Here is a 26150-nt window from a genome sequence, read left to right on the forward strand (position 1 = left end):
TCATCCACCAGCTTATCTCTCGAGAATAGGCTCATGAAAAGGAGAGACAGTACCATCCTGATTTATAAGGAGTTTTTTCCACTCCTGCAATGATGAAAATTATGTACATTAATTGGGATGATGATTACAAGAATGCTTATGGATACTTTCTCTTCAGGGGCTAGAGTAGCTTATTACTCTGACTACTATCATGGAATTTACTTAATTTTGGTCACTATGATGAATAATTGGGAATATTTTCTGGGTAAGTTATTCAGAATTTCCAAATAAATATACCATTATGAGTAGCCAACATTTCAAATACTAGAAGATGACTCAAAATTTGTCTTTTCACAGAAAACATAAAGAACTTGCTGATACTATATGAAGAGGAAGCCGAGGAATGGGCCATGTACTTGCGAGATGTCCTCCTTCATGTTATGAAGATGGAGGAAATGCTGTTATATAGCTTGACCAACTCCTCTGACCGGCACTTGGAATTGCTGGGCTTACACTCTTACAAATGTAAACTACTGATATTATCAAATAGCCTGCTGAAAGGTCTGACCCCTAGGAAACGCCATTTTTTGGACATACTGCTCCATTCACCAGAGAGTGTGGTCATCCTGCTTTGTGGAGTAAAGAGTTCAGATGAGCTTTATGAATTATTAACCATTTCCCGAGGCAGCCAGGAGATCTCCACTGAGCAGGAGCCAGAAGATTACATCTCAGTTATCAGGGGCATCATACAAAGAGGTACTGTTTGTCTAATCTACTTAATTTTAAATTCAGTTCTCTTTCTTTTAGCCAAAGAATAAATTACAATGTTAGGTCAAAAAAGAAAAAGAAAAAAATCATATTATTAAATGATATGGTACCATTCCTTTCAATGTAATCAGACCTAATGTCTTGTATCTATTCTGGCCAAGCCTTGCCATTAAGTTAAAAAAATGTCTGTCTTATTTGATAGCCTTATAAGTGATAACTCCCCTTCTTAGGATTGGAGGGGGAGGGTTTCTTCATTAGCTGACTTGTTCTGACTCATTTATTTCCTGCACTGAGGATGGAGATGAGGAATAGCATGCCATGGGGATGAGATTGGAGTCAGAATCGCCATAGACAGAAATGCTCATAATGGGTTAATAATTCTAACCTTTTTTTAAAGTTTTAATTATTGTACCTTTTGTTTACACATTACCTTTATTTCTAAATACAGTTCTCCACTCTCCCTTACCTTTATAGCAAAGAATAAAAAAGAAAAAGTAACAATACAGTTCAACAAAACTTAACACATCAGCTAAGTCTGATAGTTTCTTGCATCTCTAGGCAGCCACCTCCGTAAGGGAGGGAGGCACATTTTCTTTTTTTTTTTAACTCATTATTTATTTATTTAATATTTTTAGTTTTCAGCATTAATTTTCACAGGATTTTGAATTACAAATTTTCTCCCCATTTCTCCCCACCACTCCAAGATGGCATATATTCTGATTGCCCCGTTCCCCAGTCAACCCTCCCCTTCTGTCACCCCACTCTCCCCCATCCCCTTTTCCCTTACTTTCTTATAGGGCAAGATAGATTTTTTTATGCCCCATTGCCTGTACATCTTATTTCCTAGTTGCATGCAAAAACTTTTTTTTAACATATGCTTTTAAAACTTTGAGTTACAAATTTTCTCCCCTCTTCCCTTCCCACCCACCCTCCCTAAGACATTAAGCAATTCAACAGAGGCCACATGTGGTATCATAATGCAAAACCCTTCCACAAAAGTTGTGTAGTGAAAAATTAACTATATTTTGCTCCATCCTAGCCTACCCCCTTTATCCAGTTTTTTCCCTTGACCTTGTCCCTTTTCAAAAGTGTTTGCTTTTGATTACCTCCTCCCCCATCTGCCCTCCCTTGTATTGTCCAGCCTTTTTTATCTCCTTCCTCCTTCCTTTCTGTAGGGTAAGATACCCATTTGTGTTCCCATCGGAGGTCAAATCCGATGAAAGCAAGATTCACTCATTCCCCCTCACCTGCCCCCTCTTCCTTTCCAGCAACCTGCTTTTTCTTGCCACTTTTATGTGAGATAATTTACCTCATTCTATCTCTCCCTTTCTACCTCTCAATATATTCCTGTGTTATCCCTTAATTTGATTTTTTTTAGATATCCCCCCTTCATAATCAACTCACCCTGTGCCCTCTGTCTGTGTGTGTGTATATATATATGTATATTTATATATATATATATATATATATATATTTAGATAGATAGATATAGATATAGATATATCGATATATTGGTATATAGATATAGATATATTCCCTTCAGCTACCCTAATACTGAGGTCTCATGAATTATACACATCATCTTTCCATGTAGGAATGTAAACAAAACAGTTCAACTTCAGTAAGTCCCTTATAACTTCTCTTTCTTGATTACCTCTTCATGCTTCTCTTGATTCTTGTGTCTCAAAGTCAAATTTTCTGTTTGGTTCTGGTCTTTTCACTGAGAAAGCTTGAAAGTCCTCAATTTTATTGAAAATCCATATTTTGCCTTGGAGCATGATACTCAGTTTTGCTGGGTAGGTGATTCTTCGTTTTAATCATAGCTCCATTGACCTCCAGAATATCATATTCCAAGCCCTTTGATACCTTAATTTAGAAGGTCCTAGATCGTATGTTATTCTGATTGTGTTTCCGCAATACTCAAATTGTTTCTTTCTGGATGCTTTCAGCATTTTCTCCTTGATCTGGAAGCTCTGGAGTTTGGTGACAAGATTCCTAGGAGTTTTCTTTTTGGGATCTTTTTGAGGAGGTGATCTGTGGATTCTTTCAATTTCTATTTTACCCTCTGGCTCTAGAATATAAGGGCAGTACTCCTTGATAATTTCTTGAAAGATGATATATAGACTCTTTTTTTGATCATGGCTTTCAGGTAGTCCAATAATTTTTAAATTCTCTCTCCTGGATCTATTTTCCAGGTCAGTGGTTTTTTCCAGTGGGATATTTCACATTGTCTTCCACTTTGTCATTCCTTTGGTTCTGTTTTATAATATCTTGATTTCTCATAAAGTCACTAGCTTCCACTTGCTCTAGTCTAATTTTTAAGGTAGTATTTTCTTCAGTGATCTTTTGGACCTCCTTTTCCATTTGGCTAATTCTGCCTTTCAAGGCATTCTTCTCCTCATTGGCTTTTTGGAGCTCTTTTGCCATTTGAGTTAGTCTATTTTTTAAGGTGTTGTTTTCTTCAGTATTTTTTCTGTATTTTGTGGGTCTCCTTTAGCAAGTCATTGACTTGTTTTTCATGGTTTTCTCATATCACTCTCATTTGTCTTCCCAATTTACCTCTACTTCTCTTACTTGCTTTTCCAAATCCTTTTTGAGCTCTTCCATGGCCTGAGACCAGTTCATATTTTTCTTGGAGTCTTTTGACGTGGGGTCTTTGACTTTTTGACTTCTTTTGGCTGTATGTTTTGGTCTTCTTTGTCACCAAAGAAAGATTTCAAAGTCTGAGTCTGAATCTGAATCTGAGACCATGTCTGCTGCCTGGCCATGTTCCCAGCCAACTACTTGACCCTTGAGTTTTTTGTCAGGGTATGTTATAAAAATTGATGCCATTTCTGCTCTGGATCTTTGTTCTCATTGTCATACTGACTTATCTACTAAAGCAAATCTGCAGCTTCTCCACAATGTAGATTCTTAAAAAGTTGCCTAGGGCACTGAGAGGTTGGGACTTGCCAAGGGCTCATGACCAACATCTGTCTGAGGCAATACAACAACCTGAATCTTCTTGACTCTCAGACCACTCACTCTTCACCATACTACCCTGTTTCTTTCACAGAGTTCTTATTGTTCAGTCCTTTCAGTTGTGTCCAACTGTGTGACCCCATTTGGGGTTTTCCTGGCAAAGCTACGGGCATAGTTTGGGCATTTCCTTTTCCAGTTCATTTTATGGATGAGGAAACTGATGCAAACGGGGATAAGTGACTTGCCCAGAATCACACAGCTGGTGAGTGTTGGAGACCAGATTTGAATAGAGGAAGATGGGCTTTCCTGACTCCGGGCTTGGCACTCTATCCACTGTATCACCTAGCTACCCTGCTTCTCTCCTACATAGGCAAATTTTGTTCTAAAGATGAGAGAATTTCAACTGAAACAAGATTGTCCCTACCCTCAGGAATTTTACACTTTAATGGGGAAGACAGATATCAAGGGGCAGGTGGAAAGAACATTGACCCCCTCACCCTACGAACTGAGGGCAAGGCAGCGGGTTTGGAGGAGACGGAGTATCCTAGTGAGTGATAGGGGAGGGAAGCGAGAAGCGAACAGCATAGCTGATAGTTCTGATAATATGGCAGTGCTGGTCATTGTGCCAGCCTCAAGATAGAGTCATTCTCAGAGAAGCAGGTCAGCTGGTATAGAGATGGAGCAAACCAGAGAGTGAGCCCAGAGGGGAGACCTTGCTGGTCTTTTGTGATGACCTCTTCTTTTTCTAAATGCTTATGAACCATTTCCTTAATGATACATTCTATAATTTTTCCAGGAAATAAAGTCAAATTCAAAGGCTCCATTTCACATTTTTAAAAAATCAGGTAACATTTACCCTTCCCCAGATTTATAGCCCTTCCCTTCTTTGAGATGTCTCAAAGGTCATTGCTAGTGGCTTCCTAGTCACAGATCCTTCTAGTGATACAGTTGGTACCTAGAGGTAACAGAGAGCCCTGGGCTTTATCATGTAGAAGAATACCATAGCTACATGAGTGTTTTAGAAAAACTCACCTGTTTTTGTTTGACTTCCTAATCCTGAGCTCCAGACTGACATTTTCCCAGAGCTGCTGTCTTGAATTTCCAATTACATGTGCCTGTTCTGGCAAGAGCATCCTGCTGGTCCCTAGAATGCAATATGTCTAAAATTGAAATCATTATTTTCTACTTCTTCCCTAACCCCAAACTACCTCTTCCTGTTGATGTTCCTGTTTATTTCAGCAGTGTTAAACTCTTGTTTAGAAACCTGAGGTCATCATTCATTAGTCCATCTCCTTTCTACCAATTTGCACTGTGTCTTAAAAGTTCCCTTGTTTCTTCCTTCAAAACCTGTTCTTCCTTTTCATTACCACTTGCTACCTTATGCCTTAAGTATTAGTAGTAGCCCCTTAACTATTCTAGAAAGATAATATAGTATTATAAAGTGTTGGATTTGGATTCTCTCTCTCTCTCTTTCTCTCTCTCTCCTTACCTACTTATGTACGCATATGCATATTTTTATGTATGTGCATATATAAATATGTGTTTATGTGTATGTATATATGTTCATGTTGTATTTATACATACAATTATGTGTGTACATATATGTATATGTATGTGTGCATATGCATATGTATGTGTATATATAAGTGTGTATCTTTATGTGTATGTATATGTTTGTGTGTGTTGTGTTTCTACATATAATTACATGCTTATCTCTCTCCTCTCTCAAATGTTGATTGATTCACTGAAATGAGAAAAACCTGGGTTTGAATCCCATCGTGTATACTTTCTGAGTGACCATGTCACCTAACCCCTGGAGCCCTTGTAAAGTGGGAATAATAATCTGTACCAATTTCTTAACACCACCATGAACCTCAAGTGAAATAATGTATGTAAAGCACTTTGTAAAACATTGAGTGCCATACATGTAAGGTATTAATATTATTATTACTTTCATTCTTGTTACTATTATTCTTATTTCCTTCAGGCTCTCCACTGTCCTGAACAGGGATGTTTAGCAATTTTTCAATGCCTGTTGAGTAAAGTCCCAGAGTCTTAGCTAGATCTAAATCTTTCTTTCCAGTCTTACCTGCCATTATAGTACCTTATTACCTCTGTATTCTAACTAAACGATTCTGCTTGTTTTCTCATCATAAACTTCCCTCTGCCTAGAAAGCCCTATTCCCAGATCTGCCCTTGGAAAATCTACCCACCTTTTAGGTCTCAGCCCAAATGGTTTCCCTTCTAATAAGTCTTCTAATTGCTCAAGTGGGAAATGCTCCCTCTATCTTTGGAAATCCTATAATATTCATTGTGTACTATTTATATGAACTTTATCTTACACTGGCTTATGTGGTAGTTTAAATGCAGGCAATATAATACAGTGTAAATACCTCTGGACTTGAAATCAGAAGGATCTGGGCTCTAGTACCAACTTTGTTACTCACTGTGTGACCTGAGGCAAATTGCTTAATATTTCCGCATTTTTCTCCTTTGCAAAATGATGGTGGTTAGGGTAGGTGGTCTCCAAGATCTAAACCTATAGAAATGATTCCTCATCACATCAATTAGATTATGATTTCTTTGAGGGCAAGGACCTTGTTTCATTTATATTGATTTCCCCTATGTAAGACAGCATTGTGACTCGTCCATGAAGAACATTCAAATATTTCTTGAATTAATGGACGCATGAGACAGAAAACTCTCTCATCCAAAAGTTAAGTAGGGTTGTGAGGAAAAAACACCCAAGAGCATAATAGACCATGAGGGTATGAGAAATGAGAGGAAGGATGGATCTCCAATTTCACTGGGCTTATTTGGAGGTTTCATCTAACCCATATCTATCAGGCGCATCTTGATGTTCACCTCCAGTGATCCCAAGGATTGTTATTCACTTTATTCTTGCTTTTAAATTTATTTTCCTTTCATTACCACTAAGCATTCCATTAATGAAATCATTATATTTTGCCTGAGGATTTGTGGGCACTTTAGGAAATTTTCAAAAACAATATGTTTCAGTGATACCAATTATTGCAAAGAGAACTGGCTTAAAAGGTTCAAAAGAAGATGGAGAATCTTCTGAAACATTTGAGATTTAATCACTTACTTTCCTTAAAGGAAGCATTCAGTGATCTTTATTGGAGAAACGTGTAATTGACAACCTGTTATCTGTAAATACTTGTCTTTTATATCTTATTCCTGGTTCTTTACAACAGTGTTACCACCAAATGTCAATTAACATGGAAAGCTCAGGGGGTACATTCCTTTTATTTTTTTCAAAAAACATTTAATAATTCATGGGTTGCCATGGAATTTTTGTATTCTGTCTTAAAATTATCACACATTTGAGTACCTTTGACATGAATTATTAGGTGCGTGAGAAATAAAACTTGAATTAAAGAGATTAATTCCATATACTAATAGTTGTTTTTTAAAAAGGTGAGGAACAAACATTTATTAAGAACACGCTAAGTGCCAGGCAGTGTGCTAAGTGTTTTTATAAATATTGTCTCTTTATCCTCACCAATCCCTGTGCTATTGTAATCTCCATCTTATAGTTGAAGAAACTGACTTAGATTTGCTCAGAGTCACCCAGTTAGTGAGTGTCTAAGGCTAGATTTGAACCCAAGTATTCCTGACACTAGAGCCAAGGCTCTATCCACTGAGATGCCTAGGTGATTAAAAAATGAAGAGAACAGCATCTATAGGCATATTATACATACACTCACGTACACACTCGTATTCCATTATAAATTTATACTTGCACATATATGCATATAAAAGTTCACATGTGTACGTGCATACATATGTATAGAATATTACTGTACCCGTATGTATATTATGTATCTACACATGTGTTCTAGTATGGATATAAGGCATGTATGTATATTGTGTATGCATTTACATACATACATGCATACATTTATATGTGTGTATATATACACACACTTGTACCTAAATATGTGTACATATGCATATGTGTACATATGTGTGTATATGCATATGCATATATGTGTGGAGAGAGGGATAAATATCTGTCTCTCTATATCTGTCAATTTGTCATTTATCTGTAGGACTTTACCTTAATTTCACCCCTATATTGAATTCGTGGGTGAAGAAACTTCCTTAATTAAGGCATGATGTCACTTTTTTCACAATTATAATCTTAGGGAGTTTCCTAGAAACTGAGAGGTTGTAGTTTGCTTACTATTGAGTAGGTCTTCCGGGCTTTAAGGATGGCTCTCTATGTGTCCATTCCAGGCTATCTCTCATATTTATTCATATCTACATCTTTATATATACAGGTATGTATGTATGCATCACATAAAATTGTGTAATTTTTTTATAATTAAATGCAAACATTTAAACAGTGGTAACATTGAATACGCTATAGAGTGACCATGTTATAGGTGAAATCATATGTATAAAAATCATTGTTTTCACATGCCCATTAAGAAATTGTCTTAGGATCTAAAGTTGCTGCGCCTTATAGAGAATTCAGGCATACAGAGTGTATTTCTATGGAGGAAAAAAAAGTTTATTTTGCATGTGTGTGTGTGTGCACACATGTGTGTGTCTATGTCTGTGTTACCATTTTCAAAAGGTTTCAAATGGAAGTCTGACCTAGAACCAGCACTATTTTTCTTTTCTCTGTTACTTAAAGTTTTGTTACAAGTTCTGTGCAACCTTTTAGTTCACTAGCATAGAGTTGTTGCATATGACTCTGCTGTGATCAATATGACCAAAACTACTGGACCCTACTAAAGTTGGTGTGATTATTTCAGCCAACATAGATATTCTTTGGATCACCACTTGGTCAATTCTGTTACTATAAATTACTTGCTAATTTAACTGTAATTTCTGAAATAATGATGTCCTGGCTATGAACACAGCCTTAGTAAATTCTTTTACTTACTTATTTAAGGTTAGGCGAAAAGGATAAGAAAGAATTTTCACTTGGCTCAATGACTATGTTTGTTCTTTAATTTTTTTTTTCCATCAATGTTTCTGTTCTTTCATGAATGATCTTTGCATAAAAAGACATTTCTGTATTTCCCCTCTTTAGTGTCCATGCTTCAAATGCTTTATTTTTCCTTAAAGTCTGGGAAAGTCCTATCTGTAAGAAAATTCATTGAAGCATCCACTGTTTTCCTTAGATACATTTTCCTTTCCTTCCTACCTCTGTGTATTTCAAAACAGAAGTCAGCTTTCTGCAACCTACAGAATTCCTGTAGAAATAAAACAACTGAAGTCAATGCTCAAATATATATTTTTCATTCCAGATGAGCTCTCCCATCTCTGGACAGTTCCTTTCCTTCCAGGGTTTCTTAGTTATCAAGATCTTCTTGCTGTCATTTCACATCTGCTGCCCAGGACAGTTGTGGACCACTTGCTTTGTCCTACCCATTGTTTCTTGTGATTTTGTAGTCTCTGCCTATCTACGTAGATTCTTGACCATCTGTGTTATGTAATCAGTCCATTGGGGTTTGTTGCCTTCTGACAACATCTGCTTTGCCAAGTTTTCTGCCCCACAACATGCCATGGCATCCAACATTTTTTACTACCTTCAGTTGGTTCTTTGCTTTACTGCTTCACCCAGCCCTCCCAGTTTTTAAAATATTTTAAGAAGAAGTTTTTGTTGTTCAGTCATTTTTCAGTCATGTCCAACTCTGTGGGCCCCCATTTGGGGTTTTCTTGGCAAAGATATTGGAGTGGTTTGCCACTTCCTTTCCAGCTCATTTTATAGACGAGGAAACTGAGGCAAACAGGGTGAAGTGACTTTCCCAGGGTTATACAGCTAATAAATGTCTGAGGTCAGATTTGTACTAAGGAAGATGAGTCTTCCTGACACCAAGCCCAGGTCTCTATCTACTGTGCCACCTAGCTTCCCTCTAAACCTCACAAAGACTGGGACAAAACTAAAATGGATCAGCCACAACAACGAACTGGCATAAATAAGAGAAAAGAAGAGCTAATCTAAAACGAACATTATTCACCTTGGAATACACAATACTTTGCTTTCTTGAAACAGATTTCATCTTCATTATGCTGATGGTTAATTAAAGTAATTCATTTATGCCAACTAACTTATAAGGCAGAATACAATATGCATATACTTAAAAGTTGCTCATCAGGATAGGCTGAGACATAGATCTAGAGGTCACCACAAAGATTACAAAAGGAAAAATGGTATTTCCATCTTTGAAATTTTTAGAAGAGAAGAGCATTTGTTCTTCCAATATTTCTAAGATTAAGAGTAGTATTATATAATTCCCCCCAATCCCAACTCCTTGTGGTGGGACAGCTAGGTGGTCAATGGATAGAGTGCTGTGCCTGGAGTCAAAAGACTCATCTTTCTGAGTTCAAATCTGGCCCTAGACATTATCTGTGTGACCCTGAGCAAGTCACTTAACCCTATTTGCCTCAGTTTCCTCATCTGTAAAATGAGCTGGAAGAGGAAATGGTAAATCACTCTAGTACCACTGCAAAGAAAACCCCAAATGAGTCCATAAAGAGTAAGATACGACTGGAAAATAACTGGACAACAAACCCCCTTATGTAAAACATTTTAAAAACTCTGAAGTATGTTTTTCTATTTGCTAGAAACTCTTGGAGCAGCAATCTTGTCCACATATATAATAAAGTTTCCACGTTGCTACTTAGTGAAAACTTAGGGTGTTTTTTTTTAATATTTCAGTTGAATAAGAAAGCTTCATAGTATAGAGAAAAGCACCAAACTTGAGAGACAAGTCCATTTTCTTTTTTTTCTTTTTCCTATTTTATTGTAGACATTAATTTTTATTCTTTACTTCATTTATTATTTCATTCAAACCCATACACTTTAAGGGTTAATTAGGAATGCAAGGCTTCTCCTAGGCAGAGCTAATGATTCTTCCATTAAAATAATACCAAAGTATTAGACACATATTTCCTGAAATACAGACCAAACTCTCCATTTAAATGAAATTAAGCTATTCAGACTGGTGAATTCCCTACGATTACCATAGCAGGCCTCTACAGTCTAACTGTGAGACAGTTTTTACTTTGAGAAAATACTGATTTTGGCAACCAACACTACCTTTCGTAGACATCCTTAAGAGAACTGGATAATTCAGCTAAATTCCCATCATAACCAGGAATAAAGATTATTGGTTCTTGATGTAGGTGTATTACCAGAATCATTTTAAGTCTGGCTAAGAGCCATGTCCAAAAATGATTTACGGTTGGCACTCTTGATGTGTTTATAATAACTTTTCTAAACATTTGTTTAAATTTCTTAGTCTTACTTTGCACATATTATTTAAAGTCCATTTAACAAATACTCAAAGTAAGGTTAGTGTTGGCCAACCTCTATCTGAAATCCAGGAAATATTTGCCAAAATTGGCAAATCCACATCATGTATATTAATGCAGTCTCCTTGCTTTAAACCACTTTTATTTTTCAGTTGTGGTCGTGTTCTGGGTTCTAGAAGGCTTATAACAATAAATAGACGTTTTAAATGGAGCAAGTTTATTGTATCCAAGTAACACAGGGGAACTGATTTAATCCATCAGACTTGACTTGACATGCTCTCCTAGTTCATAGCTCCACCATATCAATGTGAAATAGTAGCTATCTCCCTTTTGTAATGTGCCGTACTGTATAGTCAAAATGATCTTTGTCTTGAATCAGGAGATCCTGTTTTTGTCAAAGGCTTTTTCTGCATCTATTGAGATGATCATATGGTTTCTGCTAGTTTTGTTGTTGATATGGTCAATTATGTTAATAGTTTTCCTGATATTGAACCAGCCTTGCATTCCTGGAATAAATCCTACCTGGTCATACTGTATTATTCTCATGATAAGTTGCTGCAATCTTTTTGCTAATATTTTATTTAAAATTTTTGCATCAATATTCATTAGGGAAATTGGTCTATAATTTTCTTTCTCTGTTTTGACTCTACCTGGTTTGGGTATTAGTACCATATTTGTGTCATAAAAAGAATTTGGTAGGACTCCTTCTTCACCTATTTTCCCAAATAGTCTACAAAGTATAGGAATTAGTAGTTCTTTAAATGTTTGATAGAATTCACATGTAAAACCATCTGGCCCTGGAGATTTTTTCCTAGGGAGTTCATTGATGGCATGCTCAATTTCTTTTTCTCTGATGGGGTTATTTAGAAATTTTACTTCCTTTTCTGTTAGCCTGGGCAGTTTATGTTTTGTAGATGTTCATCCATATCTCTAAGGTTGTCAAATTTATGGGCATACAATTGGGCAAAATAATTCCTAACTATTGTTTTGATTTCCTCTTCATTAGAGGTGAACTCACCCTTTTCATTTTTGATACTGGCAATTTGACTTTGTTCTTTCTTTTTTTAATCAAATTGACCAAAGGTTTATCAATTTTATTGGTTTTTTTCATAAAACCAGCTCTTTGTTGTATTTATTAATTCAATAGTTTTCTTGGTTTCAATTTTATTAATCTCTCCTTTGATTTTCAGTATTTCTAATTTGGTATTTAATTGGGGATTTTCAATTTGCTCTTTTTCTAGCTTTTTCAGCTGTATGCCCAGATCTTTGATCTCCTTTTTCCCTATTTTATTCATGTAAGCATTTAGGGATATGAAACTTCCACTAAGAACTGCTTTTGCTGCATCCCATAAGTTTTGGTATGTTGTTTCATTATTGTCATTCTCTGGCATGAAGTTATTAATTGTTTCTCTGATTTGTTCCTTGGCCCACTCATTCTTTAGAATTAGATTATTTAGTTTCGATTTAATTTTTAGCTTATTTTTCCATGGTTCTTTGTTACAAATAATTCTTATTGCATCATGATCTGAAAAGTATGCTTTGACTACTTCTGCCTTTCTGCACTGGATTGTGAGGTTTTTATGCCCTAGTAAATGGTCAATTTTTGAGTATGTGCCATGCACCACTGAGAAAAAAAGTATATTCCTTTTTACACTCATTCAGTTTTCTCCAGAGGTCTATCATATCTGCCTTTTCTAAAATTCTGTTTACCTCCTTAACTTCCTTCTTATTTATTTTGAGGTTAGATTGATCAAGTTCAGGAAGGGGGAGGTTGAGGTCTCCCAATATTATAGTTTTGCTGTCTACTTCTTCCTGTAACTCCCTTAACCTCTCCTCTAAGAATTTATATGCCATACCACTTAGTGCAAATATGTTAAACAATGATATTGCTTCATTGTTTATGGTGCCTTTTAGCAGAATGTAATGTCCTTCCTTATCTCTTTCAATTAAATCTATCTTTACTTTTACTTTGTCTGAGATTAGGATTGCAACACCTGCTTTTTTTTTACTTTAGCTGAGGCACAATATATTTCACTCCAGCCTTTTACCTTTACCCTGTGTGTATCCCTTTGTTTCAAATGTGTTTCTTGTAAACAGCATATTGTAGGATTATGGTTTGTAATCCATTATGCTATCCATTTCCATTTTATGGGAGAATTCATCCCATTCACATTCATAGTCATGATTTCTGTGTCTTTTTCTCCATCCTATTTCCCCCTGTTTATGCTTTTATTTCTCCCTTTCCCCTTCCCCTCCTCAACAAAGTTTTGCTTTTGACTGCTGCCTTCCTCAGTTTACCCACCCTCTTTATTCCCCTCCCTTATCTTACTGTTTCCCACTTGCTACTTCTCCCCTCCCTTCTGACCAACCCCTTCCCTTTTTCCCCCCTTCCCCTCCTACTTCCCGTAGGATAAGTTAGATTTCTAAACTTATCAGAGTATGTTAGTCCCTTCTTGGACCAGATCAGATGACAGTAAAGCTCAAATACTGCTCTTCTCCCTCCCTTCTTTCCCTCTACTATAATATGTTTTTGTATTCATTTGGTGTAATTTACCCTTTTCTACTACCTCCTTACCTCTTCTCTCATAGCCCTCCCTTTACATCTCTTACTTATATTTTTTATCCTTATATCAGTTATTTTATACAGGCATTCACAATCGATTTGTATCCCTTTCAATTGTCATAATAGCTGTACCATTCTCAAGACTGACATATATATGTCTATATATAAAACATACATAAGATGATATAATCTTATATAAAGATACTAATAATTTGCCCTTATAGGTTAATAAGTTTTGTGGGGGTTTTTCCCCCTGGTTACCTTTTTATCTCTCTCTTGAGTTTTGTATTTGGAGATCAAATTTTTCATTGAGTTCTGGCCTTTTCATCAGGAAGGTCTGGAATTCCCTTATTTCATTGAATATCCATCTCCTTGCCTGAAAAATTATGCTTAGTTTTGCTGGGTAGTTGATCCTTGGTTGTAGTCCCAGCTCCTTTGCCCTTCAGAATATCATATTCCAATTTCTCCTGTCTTTTAATGTGGAAGCTGAGAGATCCTGTGTGATCCTGACTATAGTTCCACGATATTTCAATTGTTTCCTTTTGGCTGCTTGCAGTATTTTCTTCTTGACTTTGTAGTTCTGAAATTTGGCTATAATATTTCTTGGTGTTTTCAGTTTGGGATCTCTTTCAGGGGGTGATCGGTGAATTCTTTCAATAACTATTTTCCCCTCTGATTCTAGGACCTCTGGGCAGTTGTCTTTGATAATTTCTTCGAAGATACTGTCTAGCCTCTTTTTTTTCATTGTGGATTTCTGGTAGACCAATAACTCTTAGATTGTCTCTCCTGGATCTATTTTTCAGGTCAGTTGTTTTCCCAATCAGATATTTCACATTTTTTTCTATTTTTTTCATTCTTTATATTTTGTTTTACTACTTCTTAGTGCCTCATAGATTCATTAGCTTCCACTTGCTCAACTCTAATTTTTAATGAGTCAGTGTTTTCATTTTGCTTTTGAGTCTCCTTTTCCAATTGGTTGATTTTACCTCTCAGGGTGTTATTTTCTCTATTTAGATTGTGGCCATTTCACCAATCTTATTCTTTAGGGACTTTTCCATTTTTTCCATTTTTTTTCTTTTACCTCCCTAATTTGGTTTTTAAAATCCTCCTTTAGCTCTTCCAGCAATGCTTTTGGGGCTGTAGACCAGTTCACATTATCTTTTGAGGTATCAGATGTATCTATAGTGTCATTGCTGTTGTCTTCCAAATTGGTATTTTCATCATGCCTGTCTCCATAAAAAGAATCTATGGTCCTCGGTTTTTTTGTGTGTTCTTCTTCATGTTGGTTAGCCTTTACCTGGCCTTACAACAAATTTCTGCCTTTGGGGCTCAGGGCTTTCTGTCCTACCTTTCTTATTCTGGGGATCGCAAGTCTAGTTGTTGTCTTTGTAAATTATAGCCTTCAGTTTCCTGAGGCATGGGGGCGGGGTCTGGCTCCCTGATATCTCTTTCCCTAGGTGTGCTCTCCAGCACTGTTGCTCTTCAGCAATGGTCTCAGCTCTTTGTTGTTTGAGTTGATATCTGGCACTTCCCCTGGGGAAGCAAAAGTATGTCTGGGCTACTGGTGTTGACCCCTGCCGGCTCTGCCCCTCTGGGACTCATAAATTTCTACTATTTGACCACTGAAGCTCCACTTATTTCTCCTCTGTTCCAGCATTTTTTTTCCCAAGGAATTCTCTGGGGGAGGTGGGGAGGGATTAGAACCGTTTACCTGGACATTATGTCTCCCGGAAGTTCAAGAAGCCACATTTCATATGTTTGGGCTCCAAGCCTCAGGAGTCAGTGTTTCACGGCTGGTGGCATTGTGCTGCCTCTCGTCAAGCGACTGCCGTCCTGTGTTGGGAGGCCTGGGGATCTCCACCAGTTTTGGGCGCCCAGCTTTCTCCCAGCCTGTCTTCCACGTGGATTTCCCAGCCGGCGGCCTCTGCTTTGGTCTGGAGCAGCTCGCACTGAGCACTCTCCGAGCCTACAGGTTCGTGCCTTCAGCCTTTCAGACTGTCTCGGCTCAGAAATTTGTCCCACTCAGACTGCTCGCAGTTTCTAACTCTCTCAAATCTGCTCAAATTCACTTTTTTATAGGAATCTGACAGACCTTGTGAGAGAGCTCCAGTAAGATGCTGTTTTCATGCAGCCGTCTTGGCTCTGCCCCTCTGAAGTCAGGAGATCCTGTTTTGAGTTCTGATTCTGTCATTTTTTAGCTGTTTGACCTTAGTATTTCTTTTACCTTCTCTGGGCCTCAGTCTTTTCGTCAAGAATTCTGGGATGCTGCTGGTGAGCTAGGAAGTCCTTTTATTCAACTTTCTTGCAAGAGCAAGAGACAAACACACAGCCCAAGTCCATTTTTATAATTCTATTCTTAATGGACTTTTAATTTAGTTGACAATTAAGCCACTCAAAATATAAGCTTATAATGATAATTCTGCACATTTTAGCACAAAAGGTGGCACCATAATTTTCTTAATTTGAGAATTTATTAGCATTTATAAATCACCAGCTGCCAACTATCAAGTAGAGGAATGGAATATGGACTTGGCTTTTTCTCTTCCTAAGAAACTAATAGTTTATTATAACTTCAGAAACTCCAATTAAAATGATGGATTGGTCAAAAAGAATATTACTCAAACAGCCTGAATTATAAATGTAAGTCAAGGTATCTGTAATCATACACTGGGGCATTTTGAAAGTAAATTTCTATGTTCCTCACAACTCTTTGTACTGCACGTTCAATAAAGTAGATCAATTTGTTCTTTGGGTCCACAAGGTTTTGAAGGCCATACATTTTATGTGAACTGTGATGGACCAGAAAAGTTGGGTTTCTAATGAAAAGATTTTATGCCTGTGGGCGTGTGTGTGTGCACATGTGCATGTATCCTTATGATTTTGTATTTTCTCATTTTTTTCTTCTTCTATACTCCAGGGATTCTTTAATACTTCAAGGATAAGTACCTACTGCCATGGATAATCCCTCTACTAAGGTAGATAACAGCCCCTCTGTAATTTAGTCATTAAAAAATTGCTGTGGCCAAAAGTTCATTTTCCTGTGGCCACTCTGATGATGAGTCTGCCTGAATTTACAAAATTTACAAGACAAGATTCATACGGAATTTCTATTAATCAATCAACAAGAATTTATTTACTATGTCAGGCTCTGTGCTAAGAGGTAGGGCTAAAAAAACAAAATGTGGAATTGGTTCATGTCCTCAGGGGGCTTCCATTCTACTGGGGAGACACCATGCACATAAAGAAGTCTATACAAAGTAAATACAGAGTAGCTGGTAAGGCAGCTGGAGGGAATAGGGAATGCCTCATAAGGGGGTAGGAATTTGAGTGAACTTGGCAGATAACTCGAGAATCTTGGAGGTGATGGTAAGAAGGAAGAGCACTCCATGCTTGTGCTAAAGCATGAGAATAGAAGGTGAAATATCACATGTGAGTAAGAGCAAGAAAGTCATTGCCTGAAAAAGAAATGATGAACAATAAGATAGGAAGAGTAGGTTATAGAGAGGTCATGAAATGTTTTCAGTGTCCAACAAAGGAGTTCACATATAATCCCAGAAGAGAGGCTCTGTGTTATAATAATAATCACCTCTATTAATATAGTATTTTAAGGTTTATGTAGCAGTTTACAAATATTATGTGCTTTGATCCTCATAACTCTGTGAGTTCTATACTATTTTATTCCCATTTTACAGATAAGGAAATTGAAGCAGACAGAGGTCAAATGACTTGCCCAGGGTCACACATCTAGTGGGGTGTAAAACTCAGATCTGCCTGAGGCCAAGTCCAGCAATCTATACACTGAACCACTTAGCTTGCTGGCTAATACTGATAATATATGTTATTGATGAATATTACTGTTCCCTTTTGCAGTATAGAAATCTGTGCTCAAGCCCATAGACCTCTTCTCTGAGTAATGTTTTTAAAAGTGTAACATTTAATATATAGGATTACAAAAGAAATTAAATTGAAATTATATTTATTTTGGACTTATATTTATCAATTATATTGAAATACAAGTGTCACAACATTAAAGAAAAAAAAAACAAGTTCATGGCATTCATATTGAGAAACACAGTCCTAGAGATAATAGGGAGTTATCAAAGTTTATTGAGGAAGGGAATGGCAGGGTTGGACCTGTGTTTTAGGAATGTGATTTTGGCAGCTCTGTGGAGCATATATCGGGAAGCGAAGGGCCTTGAGGCAGAGAAGGCCATTGAAATACTTCAAGGGGGAGGTGTGGAGGCTCCAAACTAAGAGTGATAGCCACATGGATGGAAAGAAGGAGATGGAGAGAAGAGATTTTATAGAGGCAGCATAGACAAGACTTGACAACTGATTGACTATGTAGGTCAAGGAAGAGTAAGGAGTTCAGTATGACTCCAAAGTGGCAATCCTAGATGCCTGGAAGAATGGCAGAATCTTCAGGACCTTCCACAGGTTACATTCCATTGATAGAGTATTCAAAAGCCTTTGCAGCTAGGTGGACCAATGGTTGGCATTGGACTTGAAGTCAGGTAGACCTGAGATCACATCCTACCTCAGATGTTTCCTTACTGCATGACCCTGGGAAGGAAAGTCATTTAATCTGTCTCAGACTGTTTCCTCATCTGCAAAATGAAGATAATACTACAAGGTAGTTGTGAAGATCAAATTGAGATAACATGTAACATGCTTTGAAAGCCTTAAGTGCTAGGTCATTGTTAGCAAACACAAGATTCTCTTCATGACCCAATGAGGCATGAGACTAGGACTATCTTGTTATTCTATTTTCTTTTCCCAAATGTAACTTTTTAATGCCATTCTTAAAGAGAATAAAGGTAAAACTTATTCAGGTGTCAAAGTTTTAATGGAAGCTCAAAAAATGGTGTGGCACCTGTTCTTTTACTGTTTAGTTTAATTTGGGAATACATTTCATAAGTCAGCAAAATAACATGCAAAATGTATAGTCAAAGTAATTGTGCTGTGTAGGTTACAGTATTTTGCTGCTTCTGGTCTTTGAATGCCGATCTTCCAGTTCCTTCTTGACCCAACCTGTACCAACTTCAATTCCATTCTCCCATCAGAACTAACTCCTCTGTCTCCTCTCCAGGCACTCTGCAAGGTGACAGATAACTATCTAAAATGCCAATCAAGGCTAACCTGTCAATGTATTCCATCTTGCAGAAGCAATACCCTTAGGTCATGTTGTTTACAATATCTCCACCCGGAGCTGCTATTTAAAATGTGGTCAATTCTGTATCTACATGACTAGTATCTGTGTCTAGCTTTAGTATAGTATTTTACCTGAGGGTTTGTTTTCTTTTTTACTTTTTTCTATTTACATGAGTTTACTATAGTATTGAATATTTTCAAAAATAAGCTAACATATAACCAGGCCCTGTGGGAAATAAAAGTTTTTAAAAAATTCAATTTCTTCAATCTTTTATCTAATAAGATTTCAACACATAAACCCATTTTATGACCTAGGTCATGTATAGGCATACCAAGATCAGTTTGAACTCTGTTGTTTGGTTCAAAGTGCTATGTTCCTGAAGACAACTTATTGCTTATTGAGCTTAATGATTGTTTCCCTAACTGTACTTCTGTATATTAGCTTCTTGTCCTGAGAAGCAATGTGGATTTTATGGAAAGAGAACTATCTCAGAATCCAGAAGCCCTCGATTTAAGTCCTGACTCTGACACATGATGCCTGGATAACCCTTGACCAGTCCAATAACCTTCGAATGGCTCATGTAGCCTTCTAGGTCTATAAATTGCAGAACATTTAATCCTCATTGGTACAGGAAATTTCCTCACCTGGAGTTCCCTGTACTTCCACTCGCCACCTGTGCAAACTCCTTTCTGATATTTCTTCATCTCTCTTTAGATTTGTTCTCCTCCTTCCCCCCACAAAAAAAGAAATCTCAAAAGAAAAATAAAATTATTGTAGGTTGTTAAACAGTCTTCTACAGGATGGTTTTACCCAAACACTGTTTTCCTAAATTGTTGTTTCATATGAGGTGTCATAGGGGAGGTTAGTGAGCTTTAGCTCTGTTCATCTCTCTGAGACACAATAAGTAGTTTCAATTATATTTTTAAATAAGTAAAATACAATGCCTTAACTTCAACTATACCAACAAATAGAAAGTAACAATTTTCAAGTCATGGTAACAGATGAATCTCCCTATGTCTTTATAAGATATATTTTTCTATTAAAATCACACAGTTCTGGTCTATTCTAATTTCATTTTGAGTTACAATCAGAACATAGGGAACAGAATGAAATTGACACTACCCCCCATCTTTAAAAGTTCCAGACTCTTGAGATCCATATTTTATTTCTGAATGTTAATGTTTGCTTTGGGACCATTACACTATCAAATATATTCATAGGGATGTAGGTAATACTCATCCATCTCCTTAATAGCTTCCCATTTGAGGAGGCTGGCTCTGAATGTTCTAATACTTATCACTTATGCAACATACCTCTTTTGCAAAGCCCTCTACAGGAATTAAGGGCAAGTCTGTACAAGAAAACAATAACTGTGAAAAATGTTTTCTAGTTCTAGATCATTACACACACAAGGCTTTGGCGTAATAAATAATCACACTCCCTTTAACTCTCCTTGCTCCATTCTTATCAGGAGTTGAGCTGTGAAAGGATCCCCTCTGAGAAGTATTTCTCCCTTCTGTAGTTAAGTCTATGCCATGCAAAAATTGGCTTCTTTCAAGCATAATCCAAGAGTAGTTCTAAAGCAGAACAAGAGGGCTTCTCCTCCCACAACATTACAGGAATACTGAAAAGCTTTGTGCAGTGAATAGAGATGTAGTCCCACTCATAAACAGTTTTATTACTCCTGAGCTTTGTTTCTGTATTACAGAAAATTAAGTTATACTCCCTCGGTGAACTTATCCTACCTCAACCCCTCTTGATAGCTGCCTCAAGTTTATCAAGAAGTTCTCTAGCTCCTGTCTCCTGTACTTCTGTTGAGATCTTGGCCCCTTGATCATGTGAATGAATGATTCAATTCATGTACCAGCATTCATTAAGTGCCTTTTAAGGGCCGTGAACCATGTGCAACATTGGGGTTTAAAAAGACAGAAATAAAGACGCTGGTCATACGCTCACCTCTGGATGTTTTTTCGTTGTGTGCTTCTCACCATACCTCCTTGTTGATTGAGAAGATACTCAGTTTTGAAAAGAGGAACATACTATGGTCAGAAACATACTCAGAAAGGAGAATGGGGTAACTCTCTGGAGAGGTTAAATGACTACTTATCAGTGGTGTTATAGAAAAGATTATTAGTCAGTTTTCATCTGCTAAACATTGATCTCTTAGGTGCCTTTCTACTTCTTAGATTCTGTTATTCAATAGAGATGGCAATTCAAAGTAATATAGAAAAGGCCTCAACCCATGCTGGTGGTGTTTTCAAAAAAAGGGAAAGGGAAAGGGGACTGGAATCACATTTAAGTACCTACTATGTGCCAGGCACTGTGTTGTACATTTTATGAATACCAGAGACTTCAAATTATAGGCCAATAAATTAGATTTCTGGAGAAATTCTTGAAAGGATCATTAAAGAAGTGGGATGATAAATATGTACAAAGGGAAGTGTTGAAAGAGCAGGTCATGCCAGATGACACAGAACTATTAAACTAGTAAATGAGTGGAATGCTATGGATGTAGTTGTTAGTGGTTCAGTGTCAGTATAGCTGAAGAGTTGATGAGTTCTGCCTCCTTGGAGATTATCAAACAGCCGCCGGCCTTGAGACTAGTGTGATATAGTGGAGATGTTGCTGGTTTAGAGTTTATAAAAACTTTGGAAGTCAGTGATCCTCTATTCTTATGAATCCTGAGTGGGGAAGACTTCATTGTCTATGTCCAAATCTAGCCTCAGACAGTTTCTAGCTGTGTGACCCCAGGCAAGTCATTTAACCCTGTTTGCCTCAGTTTCCTCATCTGTAAAATGAGCTCTAGTAATATATGGCAAACCACTCCATTATCTTTGCCAGGAAAACCCCAAATGGGGTCACAAAGCGTCAGACCCAACTGAAACAACTGAACAGCCATAAACTATGTTCAGTAGTCAAAAGGAATTTAAGTAAGACAAATGCAGATTAGAGGTAATTTTGTCCTATTATATGGGTTTTTTAAAGATGGAAAAAGTGGGGGGAATGAAATATACTGAGGAAGAAATGAAGAAGGAGAAGAAATTTATTATTCTATATAAATAGCCTATGCAAGGAAAAGAGCAGTGGTAGGATTCAAATGAATTAACAACTGGTTCTCCATAGAACTGATATGAGGTGCCACCACTGCCTCTGATGTATCAGGTGCAGGCCCTGCCCCCACTATCAGCCTGGTTAGGTGAACTCAACCTCAAATTAGGTACCTCTTCTACTGAACCAGTGAGAACCAGTTGAATCCCACCACTGGAAAAGAGTATTCAAACTTGGAGAAAAGGTGGGGAACAGGCACTTCATGAAGTTCATTCTCATTTGGCCCAACAAAAAAGGAAGGTTGAATACACACACACACACACACACACACACACACATAAACACACACACACACACATTTTTATGTAAGAAATACATTAAACTCAATACGGAACAGCTTGGTATGGGGAATAGGGACAGAGGGGTGTAAGAGGGAGGGTAGAGTCAGAAAAGTAAGCAAAACACAAACAAAACAAACTTGGAAGGTAGATCATAAATGGGGAATCTAAAAAGGGAGATAGACTGTATAAGATTCCCTAATCTTGGGGATCACTAAATCCTTCATTTAAAAAAATCAGATAAATGAATTTAGTATGCACCTTCAAAGTACAGAAAAATGGTAAATCTGAAAAGCCCAAACATAAAAATTATAAAAATCAAAGAAAAATTGAAAAAAGGTGAAAACAAAATACATTAAATTGATAGATAAAATTAGGAGCTGATTTTGGAAAAAAATAACAAAATAAATAAGTCTTTAGATAATCCATTTTTTTTAAATGAGGAAGCCCAAATTGCCAATATGAAGAAATAAGAAAGGATAATTTACAACTGAAGCATGGAAATAAATGAAATTACTTTTCCCAATTCTATGCTAACAAGAATGACAAATGAAATAGATGAATATTTACAAATTATGTGATATTCTAATAAATAGGACAAGAAATAAATAATTTAAATGACCTGAGTTCAGAAAAAATAAATTGATCAAACTATAAATACCCTGAGTAAGGAAAAAAAATCAGGACCAGATGGATTTACAAGCAAGCTCTATCAAATATTCAAAGAACAATTAATGCCAATATTATATAAATGCTTTGCAGAAACAGGAAAGAACAGAAACTAAATTCCTTCTGTGATCAAATATGATCTTGATATCTAAACCAGAGTGAGACAAAAGACAGAGAGAGAAATATAGTTGAATTTCTTTGATGAATGAAGATCACCAGAAAACTTTTAAATAAAATATGAGCTAAGAGGCTACAGTGCCATATTAAAAGCATTATACTCTATGACCGAGTGGGATTTATGCCATAAATTCAGGGTTGGTTTAGTAAAGAAAATTACAAGCAAAATAGGCCATATTAATAACAAGAACAACAAAAATATTATGGTTATATCAGTAGGTGCAGAAAAAATACTTTTGATAAAATTCAATATATTTATTAAAAACAGTGGAAAGCATCAGATGAACTTGATCTTTCCTCAGTATGGCAAATAGTATCTATCTAAAACCCAGAGTTTGGATGATTTGATTATTCAAGAGGCCTTTCCAGTAAGATTAGGGGTAAAGCAAGGATGGATATTGTCCCAATAATTACTAAAAATTTGGAATAATATCTGTAGTAACGAAAAGAAAAATAGAATAAGCATAGACAAAGAGGAGAGTAAATTATTGCTTTTTGAAAATATGATTACATACTTAGGTAATCCTACAGATTCAACTAATATTTCTTTTAAGAAATAATTTTTGTAAAATAACAGTCTGCAAAAAATCCTCTCCAAATCATTCACATTTCTGTATATGTCCTCTCATCCATAAAGACTGCTACTCATTTTATAATCCAAAGAGAACAAAGAAATAGGGAAAAAATCCATATATTTAAAAATATTTACAGGAACTTTTTGTCATTGTTGTTGTAATAACAGGAAACAAAGTGGGTGCCTATCCTACTTGAGATATGGTTAAACATATTTTGATAGATGAAAGTAATGGGATTTTGTATCATTGTTATAAATGATGAAAAAGAAAGCTTCAGAAAATTCTGGGGAGATGTTTATGAAAAGATGCAGAATGAAGTGTATTTAATTACACTTATTTGTTCACAAGAGAGACTTTTCCCCTTTTTGGAAGTGGGGAATGTTAAAGTAGGGGCTTAAAAGGATTAATGTTGCAACCCCCAAAATGATAGAAAAGGCCATCATTGAATTATTAAAAACTACATAGGAAGGAGAAGGAAATTCAGAGGGGAACACAGACAACATAGTTCCCACAGTGTTGGAACAAATGTGTTAAATTTGAATGATACTTTCAAAAACTCACAAACTACATGTAGCATAGTTTCACAGTTTCTTATTAAATCATTTTAATTGCTTTTCTAAGTTTTCAGAAATGTTTACATTTGTTAATGTTTGTCAAGTTCATACTAATAAAAAATTAAAATCAAATAAACAAAAAGAAATATGAAGAAGGGCAAGGAGAAAAAAAACAGGAAACATTCCTCTAGAAATAACTGGTCAAATAATGTGAACAACTTTTCAAAAAAAGAAATGCAAGCTATCAGTAACCATATGAAAGAAGGTTCCAAATCACTAATAAAAGTATGAAAACTAAAAGAACTTTGAGGTTTTGTTCCATATCCATCAGCTTGATGAAGGTGATAAAAGGCAAAAATGACAGAACAAATATTGGTGATGCTACAGGAAGATGGAAGATACTAATGCATTGTTTATAGTACTCTAAATTTTAACTATTCTGGAAAATAATTTTTATTGTACTTAAAAAGTTATTAAATTATATGTCATCTTCTACCAAGTACTAATTCTACTACTAGGTATTTATACAAAGTAGTCAAAGAAAGAAGGGAAAGTCCCTATCAATCTTATAGATCTTATATTCTATTGAGGAAGATAGAATGTGTGTATGTTACACACACATACACACACACAAAGTTTAAAAAGGCGTGGTATCCCTTGTACCTTCTATCCTTGGGTCAGGACCAGGATCAAGTACTTCTACAATGTTTATCAAGACCCCAATTCCAGCATAGCTAAGATATAAAATAACTAAAGACCACTTTCTATAGTGTCCTTGGCTCCCACTTTTGGTTCCCTTCCCTGTGGTCAGGGGTTCTTGTTTTTCCATTTGACCTTCATACCTTAGGTTTCTGTGCATTCTTTCATTTGGTTAATCTTATACCTATTACATAGGCTGTTGGACCTAGTTCCTTAATTATAAGTGTGTTAAGTACACAAAACTCAATCTTCTTTTCCGGTTTATTTTTTGAGAGAAAGCATCCTTTACTCATATTTTAACTTCTTACTCTCTGACATTCTGAAATTTCTATGACTTCACATACTTACCTTCTTATAACTAAGCAGCCTACCTTGCTGCATTTGGCATCTACTTTCCCTTTGAAATTGCTCACAGGAGTGGTTTTTTGATAACACTAAAACTTTACATTTCTCTTTCCTCATATTGTGATTTGCCACATTGGTTTTCTTGTTTTATTTACACTTCCTCATAACTCAACATGAATTCTATGGTTTTTCTTCAGGATACCTACATACATTCTCCTTTTATTGTAGGAAACATACTTTGTCCTTGGGCACAGAAGAGAGAAGTATTTCCCTCATTTCTCTTACATTTCCCATTTGTTTCTTCTCTCTCTCTCTCTCTCTCTCTCTCTCTCTCTCTCTCTCTCTCTCTGTGTGTGTGTGTGTATGCATGTGTGTGTGTGTGTGTCCAAGTTGACATTTCATTAAATAATAAGTACCTTCCTAGCCACGGGGAGTCTGTGTGGCCACTGGAAGGTCAGGCTTCTAATAAGTCAGAATAAAAGAGATAAAATGTTTCCTTCCAAGATATTCAACTGTGGTTGTTCATCACAAATACCCTCTCCTCTGCCCTTTCCCCTATTTGGGAGAGTATAAACCTGAAAATGGCTGGACTGTATTTTGTACTGAACTCATTTGCCTCCCTGAGAGAAAGATTCCTCCCCTCTTCCTTCTCCTCACCGGGTAAATTGAAGAGACATAGAAACTCTATTTCTGCCTCAAGGGTGGGAGAATCAGGTTAAACTATATAATTCTATTTTTACTGGAGAGATGAGGGAGGTTTCTCACAAGTTATGTAAAGGACTTCATTTTGGAGCAAGGGAGAGGTGATGGTTACTTCATTTGAAATACTATTTTTATGTAGTGGCATGCAATTTCAAAGTCATTTCATAAATTTATTTGAAAGTATAAAACTGAAAGTTATAATGCATCCTAAAAGTTTTGCATAAAATATACTGAAATGATATATAGTACTGAGTTAGGTGAATTAAATAGGGAGGTTGAAAAATAAAGTCATCCCTAGAGCATCCAATTAAATGAATGACTTTCATA

At 36.4% G+C, this 26150-nt stretch overlaps 1 protein-coding gene across 1 annotated transcript in view; it reads left to right on the forward strand.

The window, feature by feature from the left end:
- The first annotated feature begins 216 nt into the window (after positions 1-216).
- BANK1 (B cell scaffold protein with ankyrin repeats 1) overlaps positions 217-26150 on the forward strand; it is a 368388-nt gene continuing 342454 nt past the window's right edge. Inside the window, exons 1-2 of the mRNA XM_036764957.1 lie at positions 217-244; positions 337-735. Coding sequence (XP_036620852.1) covers positions 217-244; positions 337-735 — 427 coding nt within the window. The remainder of the gene's footprint in view (positions 245-336; positions 736-26150) is intronic.

The sequence above is a fragment of the Trichosurus vulpecula genome, chromosome 6, assembly GCF_011100635.1.
Source record: "Trichosurus vulpecula isolate mTriVul1 chromosome 6, mTriVul1.pri, whole genome shotgun sequence".
In the NCBI taxonomy this organism is placed as follows: Eukaryota; Metazoa; Chordata; class Mammalia; order Diprotodontia; family Phalangeridae; genus Trichosurus; species Trichosurus vulpecula.